The sequence below is a fragment of the Cydia fagiglandana genome, chromosome 15 (assembly GCF_963556715.1).
Source record: "Cydia fagiglandana chromosome 15, ilCydFagi1.1, whole genome shotgun sequence".
Classification (NCBI taxonomy): Eukaryota; Metazoa; Arthropoda; class Insecta; order Lepidoptera; family Tortricidae; genus Cydia; species Cydia fagiglandana.
The window spans coordinates 18,607,722-18,626,277 of NC_085946.1; the positions used below are offsets into that span (position 1 = coordinate 18,607,722).

Consider the following 18,556-nt stretch of genomic DNA (forward strand, 5'->3'; position numbering starts at 1 on the left):
GGTCGAACCAATGAGTTTTTCGGAAGTTATGTACGAAATATCATACGATATTTACCACTCCCTTTTCGGTGAAGGAAAACATCGTGAGGAAACCGGACTAATCCCAATAAGGCTTAGTTTACCTTCTGGGTTGGAAGGTCAACGCAGTCGCTTTCATAAAAACAAGCGGACCCCAGGCAGGCCGTGACAACGCTAGGAAAATGATGATGATACCTTTATAAATTAAGCCTAACTAAAAGAAACTTGAAAGAATTGTCATAGGGACCATTATTTAATGCGAAAAGCATAGCCTATTGGGAACGTGCGAAGTCGGTGGCGCTGATCGTCACAAACACAGGTAATCTTATGGAATGTCCGACATTAGTACTAGCGGCAGCCGCTTGAACTAATTTTACTCCATAAGATTTTCCTTAGAAATTCCGACAAAATGAGGGCAGCACCAGTCGTGCACATAGCGAATAAATACATCATTTGCAGTCCCACAGTGCCATGCTCAATCAAGTTGGGTCAGGTTGTAATCGTCTCTCTGACAAGCAAGCGACTGTAGTAAGGCACAAGCTTTTGAACTTCAAATCGTATCGTTCCCGTATCGTGTCATGTGAAGCGCCCATAATCTTATTAACAGTCGTAGTGTCCTTGTGTCGCCATATTGCCTAGTGCGACTAAATTGCCGACGAAATTAGCGACATTGTCGCCTTATGAACTGTCGCATAATCGTTGGGTTATTGTCGGTGTCGTAGTTAACAGCTGCACATTCTTATTAAACGGTGTTCGTAACGATAAACCGTATACGAGTACAATCAACGGCATTAGTACAGTCAGCAGCAGAAGTTACTAAGCGTGTGAGGTGTTCAAAATTATCTTGACGCGACTTTATTATTAAGCTAATTGATATCAGTTTTGAATACTACGCCTCTCATTGTGGAATAGTCAATTAGGCCATTTTGGCCATTTTTGAAGGCTCTAGCGCCTTAAAAAAACAAAAATATCAAAAAAAGCAAAACGGTCCGACAGATATTGACAATATTAATCTGTGTTGTAAAAATCATTGCTCTAGCATCAAAACCCACGGAGGAAACAGTCGGGAACGTTTGTATGGAGAAATGACCACTCCTGTTCGCTCTTAAGAGTGTTGTACCCTATACACTAGCAAACAGTCTTGGCCGCCATAAACCCACTAAGCCCACGCTTGGGCAAGTGGGCACACCGTTTGGCGAAATAGATCGTCCTTAATCCGGGCGTGTTTACACGGGACTCATTACGGAGCCTGATTTATCGGGTCGTTAAGGCGGTAACACACGGCCGGACCGGTCAGTCAATCCGATAATATAACTGGCAACCCTTCATTTGTTCGTTGGCCAAAAGTCAATAACATTTCCGGTTTCACCTTTCGGCCTAAACATATTTTATTTTATTTTATTTATTTGGAATGCAAACAGAAATCAGTAGTAGCAGTAGTAGTAATCACTTTATTGTACACAAGACAGGTTTACAAAAATAAATTACAGTAATGGAAGTACAAAGGCGAACTTATCCCTATATCAGTGAGCAGGAGATAAGTTTACAGAGACAGACATTCACTTATTTCCTTAACAGCTCTCACTAAAAAATGTATAACAGAAATATAACAGAAATACAAATAACTGAGGCTGCTATTGGTGTTGAATATATTTGATTAGATTTTACACATTATGAACACACATTATCGGACATCCAAATCCACCGTATGTCACCAACTTTGTCTCCCCAGTCACCCACGAAACCCATCTTGTCGCATTACCATACTGATTAACCGACCTTCACAAAACCCTAACACACATTCAACCATTTCTCTAAAATCAACTTTAAGTCTATTACACAAGATTGCTTTTCAAATGATGCAGTGAGACGAGATATGCGGTTGCGGAAGTAGTTTTATATTTATTGTGATTAGTATGTTAAGTGAATACGGTTTCCAAACTTTCCCAAGATTGGAGGAGATTTAGGGTTATATTTTGGGAATACAATTACATTCATGAAGCATTGAAACATAAAGGTTCCAGGCATAAATTGTAATACTTAATTAAGTAAGAATTATGACTATGATCTATTTATGTTAATGATTCATACTCGTAATAAGATATTTTGTAAAATTTAAACTTATACACAATAATTACAAATTGATACTTTAGGTATCAACGACTCAACGTGATATCAACTAAGCAAACTATAATATTATTATAAATTTAAAACTAAAGTTAAACCTAGAAATAAAACTTATCGATTAAATTGACTTTACTTTTCGTTTAGTGAAATTTGAAGTCACTATGTTTAGTTTCTGTGTGCATTTGTATAGCTTCCCTGCTGTATGGGCCATCTGAAAGTATACAAATTAGTTAATCACATTAAAACTTTAATTAAAAACGCAATACGAAATTATAATGAAAGTTTTCCAAGTGTATTTTCATTTGTTTGATGTGCCCAAACGGCTATAATAGGCTATAATATTTAAAACTAGTTTTTTGAACTACCTTATCTAGACGTTGCGAGAATGCGTATGCGAGTTTCATTTCGGACTTCTTGAAATTTGGTGCTGATAATGTAGCTTTTACCTACTTACTGCGGTTTACTTTACCTGCTGTGGTTCTTACCTATCGGGAACCACTCTTTAGAAGACATCCCGGCATCGCTCCTGGCAGCAACGATGGCTTCACGCAGCGCGAACGGTACTGCCACTGCCATGCAAATTGGGGGCTCACCGATCGCTGCAACAAATTTTTGACCTAGTAAAGTATGAGTGCCAAAAGTATAGCCTGTGGAAGGTTGCCACAGATGTCATCGATAAGAAGTAAGGTATCCGGTTATATGACATGAGTATATTAATATAACATATTTACTTATAGCTAAACTATAAAACCCTTTCTGAATAGATCTGACTGTGGTCTTTCGCGACAGCTTTAGAAGTTCCTGTTCCAAAGACCTCATTCGAAGATTCTGTGAATTAGGTACATCGCATCCCAACTAGCAAAATCACGCTAACAACAGTCTCTAGACTACAATTTTGTCGCTCTTATATTGATTTTATATCATCGTCTAAGCCCGGGTTTGGGCACAAAGCATAAGCGTATTTATTTTAATATCGTTCTAATATCAGTCTAATTGAATGTTGTTTGCATTCACAGTAATCTTTTTCAAAACTATATTAAGCTGCTTTAGGCTAATATCGCTTTTACGTAAGTATCTTGTAAGCCTACATAGGCTTATATTGGTCGAACGTAAGTATCTTGTAAGCCTACATAGGCTTATATTGGTCGAACGTAAGTATCTTGTAAGCCTACATAGGCTTATATTGGTCGAACGTAAGTATCTTGTAAGCCTACATAGGCTTATATTGGTCGAACGTAAGTATCTTGTAAGCCTACATAGGCTTATATTGGTCGAACGTTAGAATCTTGTAAGCCTAAATAAGCTTATTTTGGTTTGAAACATTCTATTTGTGAAGTATAAATATACGGGTGAAATTAACTGCAACGTGACAAAAACATATTAGTGTAAGTGCTTATCAAACTTTTTATGAATTATGTTTAAATATAATAACGTGCTGTTTATCATCGTCTGTTTATGTTTCAGGGTAAGTATTCACATGGGAAAATATTATTTATTGTAAAGTAGACCCTGTTTTACACTTCAAACTTTATGCGCCTACTCAAATATGGTGTTTGAATATTTTTATAATTATTTTATTTCTTTATTTTGTATTGATAGTCAGCCATTGATGTAGGTGCATTTTTCAAGCGCACTATTAGAGTATTTTAAGCATTCTGAATACAAATGATGTGGCCATGTTGAATTACTTATACTAACAATAGTGTTCCCAAAAACGATTTAAGATCAAACCATCTGATATTGATCTTCTCTATTGTGATATAAGTGTCTTGATCTTATATCACTCTAATATCTTACTAAAGTGCTGCTGTTGATCTTATTACAGCTTTAGTAAGATCAGAAAAGTACGTACTTACAGTGTTCTTATGCGATGTTAATATTAGTCTTACATTCTTACAATAGCATTTAGAAATCTAATATAAAATCAAATGAACTAAGAGAATGAGGATATAAGACCAGGTACTCTCAAGTTCAATGAGACTTCGTAAATGTTGTTGTAAGAGCAAGAGGCTTATAATAGTATTATGCTATGTTGATATTAGTCTTACATTCTTATAATAGCATTTAGAAAGTCTAATATAAGATCAAATGAACTAAGAGAATGTGGATATAAGACCAGGTACTCTCAAGTTCAATGAGACTTCGTAAATGTTGTTGTAAGAGCAAGAGGCTTATAATAGTATTATGCTATGTTGATATTAGTCTTACATTCTTATAATAGCATTTATAAAGTCTAATATAAGATCAAATGAACTTAGAGAATGTGGATATAAGACCACGTACTCTCAAGTTCAATGAGACTTCGTAAATGTTGTTGTAAGAGCAAGAGGCTTATAATAGTATTATGCTATGTTGATATTAGCCTTACATTCTTATAATAGCATTTAGAAAGTCTAATATAAGATCAAATGAACTTAGAGAATGTGGATATAAGACCAAGTACTCTCAAGTTCAATGAGACTTAGTAAATGTTATTGTAAGAGCGAGAGGCTCATAATAGTATTATGCCATGTTGATATTAGTCTTACATTCTTATAATAGCATTTAGAAAGTCTATTATAAGATCAAATGAACTTAGAGAATGTGGATATAAGACCAGGTACTCTCAAGTTCAATGAGACTTAGTAAATGTTATTGTAAGAGCGAGAGGCTTATAATGGTATTATAAAATGCTCTTATATACATATATAAGACTAGGTAATAAGACTAAACTTACTAAAGTGCGTATTAGCTTGTCTAAGACTAATATAAGAGCGATGACAAGTTCAAAACAAAAATAAGAGCGCTATAAGCTCACTACTCTTATAAAGTGCGCAATCTGAGACTTTTTTGCTAGTTGGGATGTCACCTTATCGTAGATAGACCCACTGTTTCTTACCTTTGGCCCCAAGAACTCGAGGGTCTGATATCGATTTGTCCTTGAAATAGACGCGGAAATCCTGCGGAATGTCCCGCGCTTGCGGCACGTGATAATTCCAGGTGCGGTCCGTGAGCACCTCGCCGGTGTTCTGGTCAAATACCATTTCCTCTGTGGTCCAGTATCCGAGGCCCATAATGAAAGCACCTTCTACCTACAATAAGAGACCAATATTGAGCAATCCAACAAAAAGACTTTAAAGCGGTAAAGGCTCAAGATTTTTTATGAAATTGGTGGCCCAGAGATTATGATGTTATGAGTTAGAGAGTGATACGCGAAAGCTGCTGCTATTCCGGTTAGAATCCGGCCTCGGTCAATGTAGGGCTTGGTCACTTTTTCTTTAGTATTTGACATCTAATTCAGTCCCTACTTATTCGGCTTACCTGTCCGATGTCCACATTCGGGCTAATACTGATGCCAGCATCCTCTAGTATGTCTACCCTCAATAATTCCCACTCTCCAGTCAGAACATCAATTTCCACCTCAGCCAATGTCACACCCAACACGTCAGGCTTCAACAAGTCCTTTAGAGAGACATATCCGTGCGTCTGCAGATCTATTTGGGCCGCATACGCCGCTCTTATCAACACCTCCCAACTAGGATTTAACAGTGAAAGTCTCAAAGGCGCTAACCTTACCAATAACTTCTCACAACATCTTTGAACACCCATCCCTACAGCCATTGAAGTCGTACTATTCCCCGATATAAGACCATTAGGTGCCGAAATGGTGTTGTTCGATTTAATCTGAATCTTTTCCACCGGTATACCAAGAAAATGAGCAGCGATTTGAACCGCCTTGGTATTCAAACCCTGGCCCATCTCGATGCCACCGTGGGTAATAGAGACAGTCCCATCGTCGTAATATACTGACATGTTTACGTCTAGGATCTGGTTACCAATACCTTGCCAACGTAGTAAAGAAAATCTTAAACCCCGTTTCTTCCATCTGTTCTCACTATTAAACTTATCCACAGCGTCTCTTCTTTCCGTGTATTGGCCTTCCCTTTTAACTCTCTCTACCATAAATCTCAGTTCAATAGCGGCTAGGTCTAAATTTCGCAACCTGACCGTAAGAGGATCTATTGACAATTCGTACGATATACGCTCCATGATGAATTCCATATTAGCTATCGCTTCCAAAGTACCTAAAAATAAATAAAATATCTATGTAGTATACTAACAAGTCAAATAGGCTAATTTTTATGAAACGTAAAACGATCGATTTCTTTGAATGAATTTGTCTGTGACATCACAATGAAATTATGTATCTCTTTTGGCACACGTCCACTTATGGTATAAGTGGATTTAGTTCTAGACTCACTTCTTGTATTTTTACTTTTAGTAGTAGGCTGACCTTATGTGGTCCTACAAACCTGGAGATCTGCACCAAGTATTACTAGCAGTGTCTGTAGTAACGTCGTAGACTCTGTAAAGCCATCGCAATTTCTCATAGCAGTTCTGGTAAGCATCCAACGTCCATACGTATAGCGGCTCGTCGACAACGTATCCATTATCCATGTAAAGATTTTCTTTGCCATATCGCACTTTTCCAAATAGATCTACTCCAACCTAAAAACGAAATTATATTTCAGTTTACTTATTACAATTTTTGTTTTTATTCCGGTTGAAGTGCAGTGTTTGTAGAACTTCCAAGTCGGATTCACTCAATATTCTAGTCAAGTTGAAACATAAATTCTCATGAATGACGGGTTTGAGTGTTGATGGTCTTGCCTCTGATAAGATCTAAATAAAATAGTGAAATAATCTTTAGCTCGTCTTTTGTATAACCTTGAATAATTGACATGTGACATGTAGCAGAATTGCTATGAGATTGTTGCCTCTTTCTTTTCAGGACGTCTACGACATAATACGCTATCAACGATTGGTGCAAACTCCAGATTACAGGCTCATAATAATTAATTTGATATGTATTAACAGTAACATTATAATTTGACCACTAGTGGCCCTTTTGTAGATCTAATAAGGTTTATAAAGTGTTCGTTTACCGTATTGACAGTAGTATAATAGGTTATACAAACCTGGAGATCGGCACCAAGTATTGCTAGCTGTGTCCGTGGTTACATTATATACTGTATAAAGCCAACGCAACTTCTCGTAGCAATTCTGGGAAGTTTCTATCGTTGCCAAGTACAATGGCTCGTCGATCATATATCCGTTGTCTGTGTAAAGGTCTTCTTTTCCGATACGAACTTTTCCCAAAAAATCTACTCCAACCTAAGGAAAGTTAAGGACACAGCATAATAGCATTTTCATACCAATATGGCTAAATGTTCAACATGATTAAGTCTTCCACGTATTCAAAACGACTTGGTCTCGTTACGTTATCCACATGAAATAATTACACTAGTTGTTTGAAAAGTGTGGACAACTATGTATTTATCTCCATCCTATTACCACAAAGAAGGACAAGAGAATAAATATCGGGTTAGCTTCAACTTCAAACCTCATACTCCGTAGTGCAAGGGAACCGCTTGCCAATAGCCTTGGACAGAGTAGTAAGCGGCAGTATGATCCGACATGGGCGGTTCAGCTTATATGCTACCAGCGCACTCGCCACCGCTACCATAGAGCCGCGGGAGATCTTCAGACCGTACGCTCCTCCTAGCCGACGTACGTGGATGTCTATCCTAAGGATAGAGATATATCGTCATCAGCTGCGACTATCTTGAAGAAAGGAAAGGCCAGAAATATAGAAAGATAGAGAAAGAGAGAGAGAGGAAGAAATAAAAAGAAATGCTTGTGCGTAATTATGGACATCCTGCCTCGTTGAACCACTTCTGCTACTGACTATACTAGGGGTTATGACAATTATCATAAATTTAAGAAATCAGCCTGTGAGTCAGCATTTATTTAAGATCTTCTTCGAGTTCGAAAGTTTCACAAAACTACTCCCATGTCCATATTCGCTATAATTATAACTGCAAAAAAATACTTCAAAATTGATACATACTTGTGTTCAGGTATATTAAGAGCCCGAGATATCACAATCTGCGTTCCATCCATATGCTGCGTCGTACAATACAACTCTAAACCTTCCTCCGTAGGCTTCGCTACGCTCACCAACGTCTCCATACAGAAGTGAGTCTGCTGATATATCGTCTGCTTCCCTCTTATAATATTAAACAGCAGTCCTTTCTCTTCACCACCACCATCTTTTTCTCCAGCCTTTTTCACTCTAGCGGGATACTTCATTGCTTCATTTATGTCGATCACAGGTTTAGAAACACCTTTGTATTTAACATGAACTAGTTTCGTAGCGTATTCGGCAATGGCTCTAGTTTCAGCGACGATGACTCCGACAGGTTGTCCGTTGTATCGGACTGCACCGGAGCAGAATACTTCTTCTCGTTTAAGAAAGAAAACGTTGTCGCCGGGAGTAAAGGCGTTTGTTCCGGGAATGTCTTTGGCCGAGTAAAATGCGACGACGCCTGGATGCCGCTGAAATATTAGTTAATTTTCCAATTATACTTTTACGAGTTGAATTTATGGAAACTGTACTTAAAATGGAATTATTATCCTTATCCTGGTTTAATTATAACGGTTTAAAAATCTTAAATGTATGTGAGAGATAAAGAAGGTGATTAAGGTAATAATAATGGAAACACAGAACTAGAGGAAAAGAAAAATAAAATTAAATGAGAATAAAAACAAGCTAATATAGAAATGTTAGTTAAATAACTCACGAGAGCCTCACTGGGGTCAATACCGTCGAGGTCGCCGATCGGCACGGTCGCCAGCACGAAGGCGCCGAACACCTCGTGTGGCAAGTTCGGCAGATCTTCCGAGTACGGTGCCTCACCTGCACACTGGATCTAAACACAAACATCTGTTATAGTCTCAGCCTAAAAAAATCTTGCTACTACTAGTACACACTGGTCATTGTTTAAAATTAAGCCATAAACAGATGGTATTTTCAATTCCTTCTTTACGAGTAGAACTACATTGTTGGGTAGCGACAATTTGATCATATAAAGACTACTGGTTTGCTGACTAATTGATTTAACTTTGAATTTATCTCCCGTTACCCTGGCTTTTTGTCACGGCTCATTGAAGCCTGGGGTCCGCCTGATAAATAATCCCAAGAATTGATGCAGGCACTAGTTTTCACGAAATCGACTGCCATCTGACCTTACAGCTCAGAAAATTATTATTAATTCCTTATTGGGTTAGTCTCTGTTTCCTCACGAGGTATATAATCAAATCTATTTTGATATTGTAGCATCTTTAAACTGAATTTGAAAATAAAAATGCTGTCCGATTCTGATTAAATCTTACCAACGCTTCAACTTTCTCAATAGGCTTGTTGATCGGATAGAGCTTAGGGTTGGTGACAAAGTCCTGTTTCCCACTAGAGACGGGACGAGTCTTGCTTAGGGTTGTCGCTCCGGAGGCGTAGCGGGCGTCCACCTGCCAGGGCGGGCACAGGGAGAGAAGACCCTAGGAACAGAAAAATTCATGGAAATAGTATATCCTAAAATAGCCCACCTGTTCAAGACTCTGGAACTTGGAATATTAAAGGGATTATATTTACTTATAAAAGTGCCGGAGAATAAGTAAAAATATTGGGGTGTTTCTTCTTGTCCAAACGCAGATATTTGAAGCTAAAACCCGTACTTTTAGTAACCAATTCAGTAAATATTTCAAGTATAGTAGTATTTATTTACTTTGTAGAACAAATTGATAGCCAAATTCTTCCTATATTTAGCCGACGGTTCCGGCGGGTGCTCCTCTGCCACCAACTCTTCCTCCAGCACCTTGATAGCGCCCTGTAGCGTCTCATTAGTGAACAGTTTCTTCCCGACGAGAAACTTCTCAGTTTCTTTAGCATGCACGAAGCGCGGGTTGATGTTACCGTAGACTATTCTAGCCGCTTTGACAGAGCTGGATTCGTCTAAGTTGTATAAGAAGCCGGCGTTGACCATCGCGTGCGCGTTTTGGGCACGCGGCATGATCTGAAAAGTGGAGAAATAAAATCTTAAGAAAGTAAATCTACGGCATCTATTTAGTTCGTCCTATGATCTTTATTGACCGTATTTTTTTCGATAATTTGAGACACAACTTCCGTGAGACACAGACATACTAGTTGGAATCTTTGGTTGAAAGATCAGTCACTAATGTGTCTCAAATTTATTAAATATATTGAACGGGTCACTCACGTATCTTAAGTCGAAAAACGCTCGACATGTTAAAATTAAAAATAAACCTAATTTATGTAAATTAAATATGTACCTTAAAGGTCGCGAGTTTGTAATTCTTCCCAAGAGGAGGTAGAACAACATTAAGCATAACTTTTCCTTTCATATCCAATTTGAGGAATTCCTGAGGAGTCACTTTTGTTAGTCGCCCATCAGCTTGTTCTGCAATTAAATGATATTCCTATACATATTAAAAATCATTTTACAATCAAACACAAGCTACACTCAAGAATTAAATTTTGGTTGGTAAAACAGAACTTACGAATGGTTAAGTAAGCTCCAATAGTCTCCAATAAAAGGAAAACATCTGACGGGAAGTCGTTGTGCTTATGTTTGACCATCAAATTACCGGCTATCGATCCCAACTGAAAAAAGTATAATAGACTTATTAAATTTTTGACCTAGGTACTCGTATTATGGCTCCTCTACACGATGGGCCAACGCCGGCCACTCCAAGGGACGCATTTATGCGTTAGAGCGAGCAAGTGATATTGCTATCTCATTCTACCGCATGGTTGCGTCCCTTTGAGTGACCGGCGTTGGCCTATCGTGTAGAGGAGCCATTACAAGTACCTACAAAACAAATACTGCGATTTTCTTGGAAATTATTATGACTGAGATTACTTTTTGTTTCATAGACCACGTCGGTGGCAAACAAGCATACGGTCCGCTTTATGGTAAGCGGTCGTTGTTGCAATGCCTATGGATGCTTGCAATTCCAGGGATGTTAAATGCGCGTTTCCGACCCTTTAAAAACCTGTACCTAAGTACAACCACTACCTGCTTACTTACTACTTTACTTACTTTCATACTTTTTTGAAGAACCATTCGAGAAAAAGTTACCTGTTTCGGTTACCCGTTGTATGCAATTACTTAATACTTAAGGAGGACAGGGACACGCTAGACCGGGCCGAGGCTTCCGACGTCCGACATGTCATTTTTTATGACAGCAGATCGGTGATCACGTGGTGCTTTCCATAGAAAACGAAGCACCGGAAGCTCGGGCCCGGCCCCGGCCCAGTCTAGAGTGAGTCATCCTTTATGCATGTACATATTTGAGCATTAGGGATTGTAATATCTTAATTGCCTTACATTTCTAACAGGAATATGAGCCACCAAATCCAAATGCTCCCGCAACTTCTCCAAATACCAGAAGTTGTCTTCCGTCGACGACACGGTTTGAAACGTCTTCATCGTCTCAGACAGAGTGGTCCCGGCTCCGAGGACCAGGTTCTGGTCGAAACTGTAGCCTTTCAGCTCTTCCACGCTGGAGATGTCGATTAGGACTTTGGGGTATTTGTCTATGGGATAGGCTCCTGCAAAAGAAATAAATACTTATAAGCCTTTTCTTATTCCGAGGTTCCAAACGATCATCAGTAAATTAACTAAATAGTTTATTAATTATAACAAATGAGATAATGTCCTTCTTTACAATATTGTTAATAATGTTATTAATTGGCAAAATTTCCAATGGTTATATAATTTTAAATAAGTATAATTTTTATTTATTTATTTAGAGTTGTTAAGTGACTAGTTTACCTACCTTTAGCAGTGTTTCCAGAAACAAGCATATAGCTCCCATCTCCTTTCTTCTTCAGCACTTCAAATATATCACTAACTTTATGCACCTTAGTAAAGTACCTTCCATCTATCAGCTTTATCTCTATATTCTCCGCCGCTTTAACATCGTGTTCCTCTACTAAGCACCAGTCACTTTCACTGCCTTTCCGACAGTGTTTCCCAGTTTTCTTGCAAATCTCTAGGTCCTCTATGTCCATTATGTCTGATTTAGGAGCGTCGGAGGCGAATGTCTTGAAGGCATCCAGGATGGGCCGGTAGCCGGTGCAGCGACACACGTTGCTGCCGAACGACTTCTCTATCTCCAGCATGGTGAGGTTCTCGTTGCTCTGTAAGAGACTGTACAGAGATCAAGTCAAAAGATATATATATATTTTATAATATTCCATTTATTTATTTTTTTATACTTCTTAGGCTAGGTCATTTATAACATGAATATAAAAGTAAAATACAAATACACATAAAAAACAACAAAAAATAAATATAAACACATTATAAAAATCCTAACCTAGGGTGCCGCCAGCAGCGGGGCAGGGCCCAAGCTGCCGGTGGTCAGGGACGCAGAGAGAGGAACCGGCGGACTATCCGCGCCGTGTCAAGAACCTTCTGCATCTGACCCTTGATCCAACCACCTAGCGAGAGTCTCTCAAGATGTTGGTCGAGACTCTTCGCTACTAGACCGTTCACTGATATATTTTATTTCCTTGGATATCACGGGCCTATAATTCCGGTTTTTTGATAGGCTTGCGTGGGGACACAGATCCAACACGTAGAGGCCCCTTGGAGAGCTTTAATGTCATGTAGAACGCCTGCTGGAACCCGTTCACAGGTGCAACAATAGACACCCATGAACCGGTCTCAGCAGGCATTGGGACTATTGTAGCAAAAGTGAATAGTATACCGGTCTATGGATTGAAGTTTGGGTGGACAATTAATGAGACTGGGCTATTGTAAAGAGTTCGGACACCTGCCATAACAATGCTAACACACGTTATCGAGGCAGGTGGTGACTTGCCGCTGACTAGATGGGCCCCTGAAACTGCCGTCGTGAAGACGACCAGGAGCAACATCGGTGTGAGCGGCTCAGGGGTGTCGAGAGGTGTCTATTTTATTATTATTAGATTAGATGTATATTTTATTATTTTTATCTGTGTATTGTATATGTAGTTTACTTTACTTATTATGTTTTTCAGTTGTTTGCAATAGTTCCTAGTTAGGTAAATAAATTCTCTTACTTTTCTTCTTGCACCAGTTTTAATACATCTCTGTTTAGCCCTATGGTTGACTGATAGAGAATGCCTTTAGGTATTAAGTCCGCCATTTGTACATTTTATTTGTATTTTGGGCAATAAAGTTTATATAAATAAATAAATAAAAGAAGTGTTTAAAAATTACCGATAGTAGGTAGCAGTTAGAAGCTCGTTTAGCAATTTCTGCTGCTGATTATATTTATTTATCTCCATTACCTAATAGTATGTCTGTTACAATATTTTTCTGTTCTAAATACCAACCTTACATTCTTGTAATAGATAATATTTATTCAGTTTAAGTATTAGTTTACATTGCACATGGTTGTACAGGTTGCCTTGTGTACATATGTAAGGCAGCAGTAAAAATTATACAGGAAAAAGATAAAATAAGTGAAGCGATTTAGTAACCAAAGCATGCGTAGGCGTAGGTACGTGTACGCATAAATAAATATTATTCTAACCAAAAATACATATTCATTAATAATTACTGCCTATTTACTAGCTCAATTACCTACTTACTGTACATTTTGTCTAAACCCACGCTTTTTCCTAATCAGCTATAATCAGAGAAATACTCGAGAAATATGAGATAATAATTTTCCCGATCAGATATTATTATAATCAGATCAGAGAGATATCGGTTAATAATCAACATAAAAAATAGGTCTGTTTATTATCAGCCAATAACAAGAGAAACCTTATTAAATTAGTGTCACCTTGTACTTGTAGCCTGACCTTTGACCGCAAGTGACCTCTAAGTCAGGGACCCTAATGAATTGAATAAACCTCCTTGGGGCTATTTATAAGATGCCAAAAACAAGCCCTTTTGTTTCAATTTTGAATACCATGGTCCCGAATACCGTAATTAATGCATTCGTTTGCAAAGTAAAATATACAGGTTGGCCGAAAAATACGTTGTAATTTTTTTTGGGGCATATTGTTGATCATTTTAACAAGATTTTGCGTTTGTGTATCTGTCGGCGGCCGATCGTAAGATCAGGCAGATCGTAATGTTCCTGTGTAATGTTTTGACGATAGTCACATTAAACCAATATATAGGTAGGATAGATTCGTTAGGTTGCTTCAGATGCCCGAAGGGCAAACTGGCCAGAAATAGGAGCCCCGGTCGACTCAGGGAACAAGTCAAAGATTTTCACGTTTCACGATATGGCTGATCTTACGATCGGCCGCCGACATATCAAAGTTAAAGGAGAATATTATGAAGATAGTACTTACGTTTTGTTTTAGTACTTTTAGTTAAAATGATTGTAGCAAGTACTATTATTAGTTATTCTTTAATTGTAGTTTTAATTTTTAATGTATTTTTGTAAAATACGTGTAAGACAAATATTCCATTTTTTTGCATTTGGTCATATTTTACGTGGTGAATTTATAGGTCATACCAAGTCATACTGAGCTACTCGACGTATCGGCAGTATAAAAAAATCGCACGCGTCACGAGTTCTCGCACCGTCAACTTGGGCCATTATTAATGGCATAAATATTTATTAGTGTAATTGTGATATTACACTAATAAATACACAAATGAACATGGACGCAATAAAGATATGAATTATGAATTATTACATACCCGTACATTGCCATGAGCCATCCAGGCGAGCAGTAGCCGCACTGCGTGCCGTTGAGCTTGGCGAGGGTCTTCTGTATGGGATGGTAGCCCTTCAGACGGTTGCCGACGCCCTCTATCGTCGTGATCTCCCAGTCTTGGCATGATGTCACCGCCACCAGGCACTGAGTGAAACGAAAGAACATCAATATCATCATTTTCTTAATTTCAGGGATCAATTGCGATTTTCAATCTATGAGTATAGCCTGTCTGATTTGTACATCATAATCTACATGAAGTCAGTGGTGTCCATACTGTCCATGGGACACCTTTAAGACAGATTGCGCTAACTCACAACTCACAAAATGACGCGAGGTTAAGGAGGTACCTCTTGGAGTAGGTATTAAGTCCTGAAGGAGGAGGTACTCACGGAGTTGACAGCATGAGGCGGCTCGCCGGGCCTCGCAGCAGCGACCACGCATGCGCCGCAGCCGCCCTCGCGGCACATGTACTTGGTGCCGCGTAGCTCGCAGCGCACGCGCAGGTACTCCAGCAGGGACAAATCTGAACTTGTCTCGCATCCCACTGGAAACCAATAAACATATTTAAGCAACCTTTGATGATGAAACTTACTGAGTTACTGCAAACGGGTGCTTCGAAAGGCTCGATTCGACCACGTCAGTCGAATAGGGGCCAAACTCGCCTCCTACCCTCCTGGTAGCAAGCGGTTCTGGTCCCTGTCGAAAGCGGTCGAATCCAACTTCTGCCGACCCGCATTGCCACCTCTGCAGAAACCTGATGGGACACTGGCCCACTCCGCGACAGAGAAAGCAAACTTGTTTGCTTCTCTGTTTGCGAGCAATTCACGTCTAGACGCAGGCTCAAAACTTCCACCTACGCTACCTCAATGCAGTTCCTCTATGCAGAGAATTGCTATTCATCAAAAAGAGGTACGCCGAGCTCTGCAGAATCTTGACGTGAATAAGGCCAGTGGACCAGACGGTATACCTGCACGTGTACTAAAGCAGTGTGCGCCTGAGTTGTCTTCTGTACTGACACGCCTGTACCGCCTCTCTCTCCAAACAAGAACGGTGCCGAAATCCTGGAAGCTTGCAAGCGTGCAGCCAGTACCCAAGAAGGGTAGTCGTGCTGATCCCTGCAATTACCGACCAATCGCCATTACCTCCATGCTCTGTAAAGTCATGGAAAGGGTACTTAACGGCAAGCTGCTGGCATACCTCGAAGCAAATGATCTGCTCAGTGACCGTCAATATGGCTTTCGCCGAGGTCGGTCTACTGGGGATCTTTTAGCGTATGTCACGCACTGCTGCGGCGAGGCCATCGAGAGGAACGGTGAAGCGCTTGCTGTTTCACTGGACATCTCGAAGGCCTTTGACAGGGTTTGGCACGCAAGTCTCCTTAGCAAGCTTCCTGCATACGGCATCCCTGCTGACTTTTGTAGCTGGCTATCTGATTTCTTGAGTGAACGGTCGATCAGAGTAGTTATTGATGGCTGCTCTTCGGACCTCATGGTCATTGACGCCGGTGTTCCTCAGGGGTCTGTTCTCTCCGCAACCCTTTTCCTGCTCCACATTAACGACATGCTGCAACCCAGCATTGTAGGTTATGCAGATGACAGTACGGTTGTTGAGAGATATTTGGCTAGTGCAGGGGACAGCAGGGAGGATATACGTTCACAGAGAGAGGCCATGGTTGAGCGAATGAACTTGACCCTTAGTCTCGTTTCCCAGTGGGGTGATGACAATCTGGTCACGTTCAATGCCTCCAAAACGCAGACGTGTCTATTTTCCGCAAAACGGAGTCCATTCGACCTGACTCCTTCTTTCCGGGGTGCATCTGTACCTATTGCCGACAGCCTGGAACTCCTCGGCAAGGAGCTGAGTTCAGTCCTCAGCTTCGGCAGCTTCATTGAGTCTAAAGCACAAACTGCGGCCAGAAAGCTGGGCGTCCTAAATAAGGTGAAGCGATACTTCACACCTGGACAGCTTCTAACACTTTACAAAGCTCAAGTCCGGTCGTGTATGGAGTATTGCAGCCACCTGTGGGATGGCTCAGCTAAATACCAACTCGCCGCTTTGGACTCAGTGGAGCGCAGAGCCAGGATGATGATTGGCGACAAGAAGGTAACGGCTAAGCTTCAGTCTTTGGCCCATCGGCGGAAAGTCGCCAGCCTGTCGGTATTCTACAGGTTGCACTTCGGGGAGTGTGCCCAAGAGCTACACGAGCTTATTCCACCGTCCCCATTCTACCATCGGACTTTTAGACGCACGGCCGGTTTCCATCCTTACTTGGTAGATATTCCACCAATTCGCACGAAGCGCTTTGCTTCTACTTTCCTTATGCGCACTGCCAAGGAATGGAATTCCTTGCCGGCGTCTATATTTCCGTGTTCTTATAACCCGGCAACCTTCAAATCAAGAGTGAACAGGCACCTTCTGGGCGAGCTCGCTCCATCGTAGGCCACGTCTACGCCTCGGCTAGTCTGTGGCCATGAGTAAGCCCATTCATAATTAAAAAAAAAAAAAAAAAAAGTTCACACAACTGCCGTGCAATTAGAAAACACGTAGCAGTAGGAATAAGTACACAAACCAATGAATGTCCTAACCAGGATTTGAACCCGAGACAGGAACTCGTGGGCAGGGTTACTACTACCGACTAGACCAGGAGGCCGTTGGTACCCACTTTTACAAACATCTTTGAATTTCTTATGCAGGTTTCCTCACGATGTTTTGCTTCACCGAAAAGCGAATGGTAATGGTATATTCCGTAAGTACAAAAAAATATATTCCCGTGTTCCTTAGCTTAGGATAGTATTCCACCACTATTCGACCTATCCATTTTCTTTGTCCAATGTGTATTGCGTCTCACATTTTGCTTAATGAAAGAGTGAAACGCAATGACGTTATACAAAAAAATTTGACAGGTGGAATACCAGCCTTAGTTGCATATTAGGAGTTTTACCTGATTGTGGCTTTCCATTGACAAGAAAACTGACTTGATCAAGCGGTTCCATCATTTGCAAGACGCGAGTAGCACCATGCAAACCCAACCAATACTGCATCTCAACAACTCCCGATCTACCTCAACTGGTTTACTTACTTGTTATTTTTGGATTTGATAAATTTTTGGGCCATTAATCGGTCGATCACCAGTGACCCTTTATGACGGTTAGCATCTATTTTAGGCTTTATTATGACAAAATAAGGTCTAAAATCAATTGCGTGTTCGTCTGTATTTCGGATTTTTTTATAAAAAGAGTCCTAAAAATATAATTCTAAAGCTTAAACTGGAAACTAACTTTGAGAAACCGGCCATGGGTATGTCCAGCGATGCCCAGTACAGGGTTCCGTAGTTACCTGTCAAAATAGGTGGGGAGATATTAAAAGGTTTGTAGAGATACTATGGACATTGTACATATCAGTAAGTACATATATTCGTGTCACTTAGGTACGGCCACAGACTTTAATTTATGATCTGCTCGTCAAAAAATAACTGATTTGCAAGACCGAAGTGATCCCATAAGTGTTCCGTAAACAAAGTTTTGTACGGAACACTAAAAAACAAGTCGCTATGAAATCACCACCTAGCTAAAGGTTAACATTGGTTTGTGTTTGAAAACTGATACGTTTTTAATAATCAGGTATTGTGCCAAACTATGACAAAGGGCTATCATTAATTTTACATTTGGATGAATAAATAGCTACATGCTTTATAAAAAATATATTAAACTAGTGTGTATTTTGCTGGATAACTATATGTTATGTTTGTTTCCTAAGTGAATAACATACGAGTAAAAAATAAATAAAAATAAATAAATAAAATAAAATATTTATTCAGAAAAACATAGTTATACATTTAAC

At 39.7% G+C, this 18,556-nt stretch overlaps 1 protein-coding gene across 1 annotated transcript; it reads right to left on the minus strand.

Annotated features, from left to right (window-relative positions):
* Positions 1-2,264: 2,264 nt before the first annotated feature.
* LOC134671467 (uncharacterized) lies at positions 2,265-15,183 on the minus strand. Its single transcript, XM_063529330.1, has 16 exons — positions 15,106-15,183; positions 14,700-14,860; positions 11,824-12,197; positions 11,373-11,596; positions 10,543-10,645; positions 10,315-10,442; positions 9,750-10,037; positions 9,361-9,522; positions 8,769-8,897; positions 8,036-8,523; positions 7,529-7,712; positions 6,438-6,633; positions 5,446-6,209; positions 5,024-5,216; positions 2,631-2,744; positions 2,265-2,356 (listed from the first exon to the last, which is right to left on the minus strand). Exons 1-16 carry the CDS (start codon positions 15,181-15,183, stop codon positions 2,286-2,288), a joined length of 3,657 nt encoding a protein of 1,218 aa, XP_063385400.1. The 3' UTR covers positions 2,265-2,285.
* Positions 15,184-18,556: the final 3,373 nt, after the last annotated feature.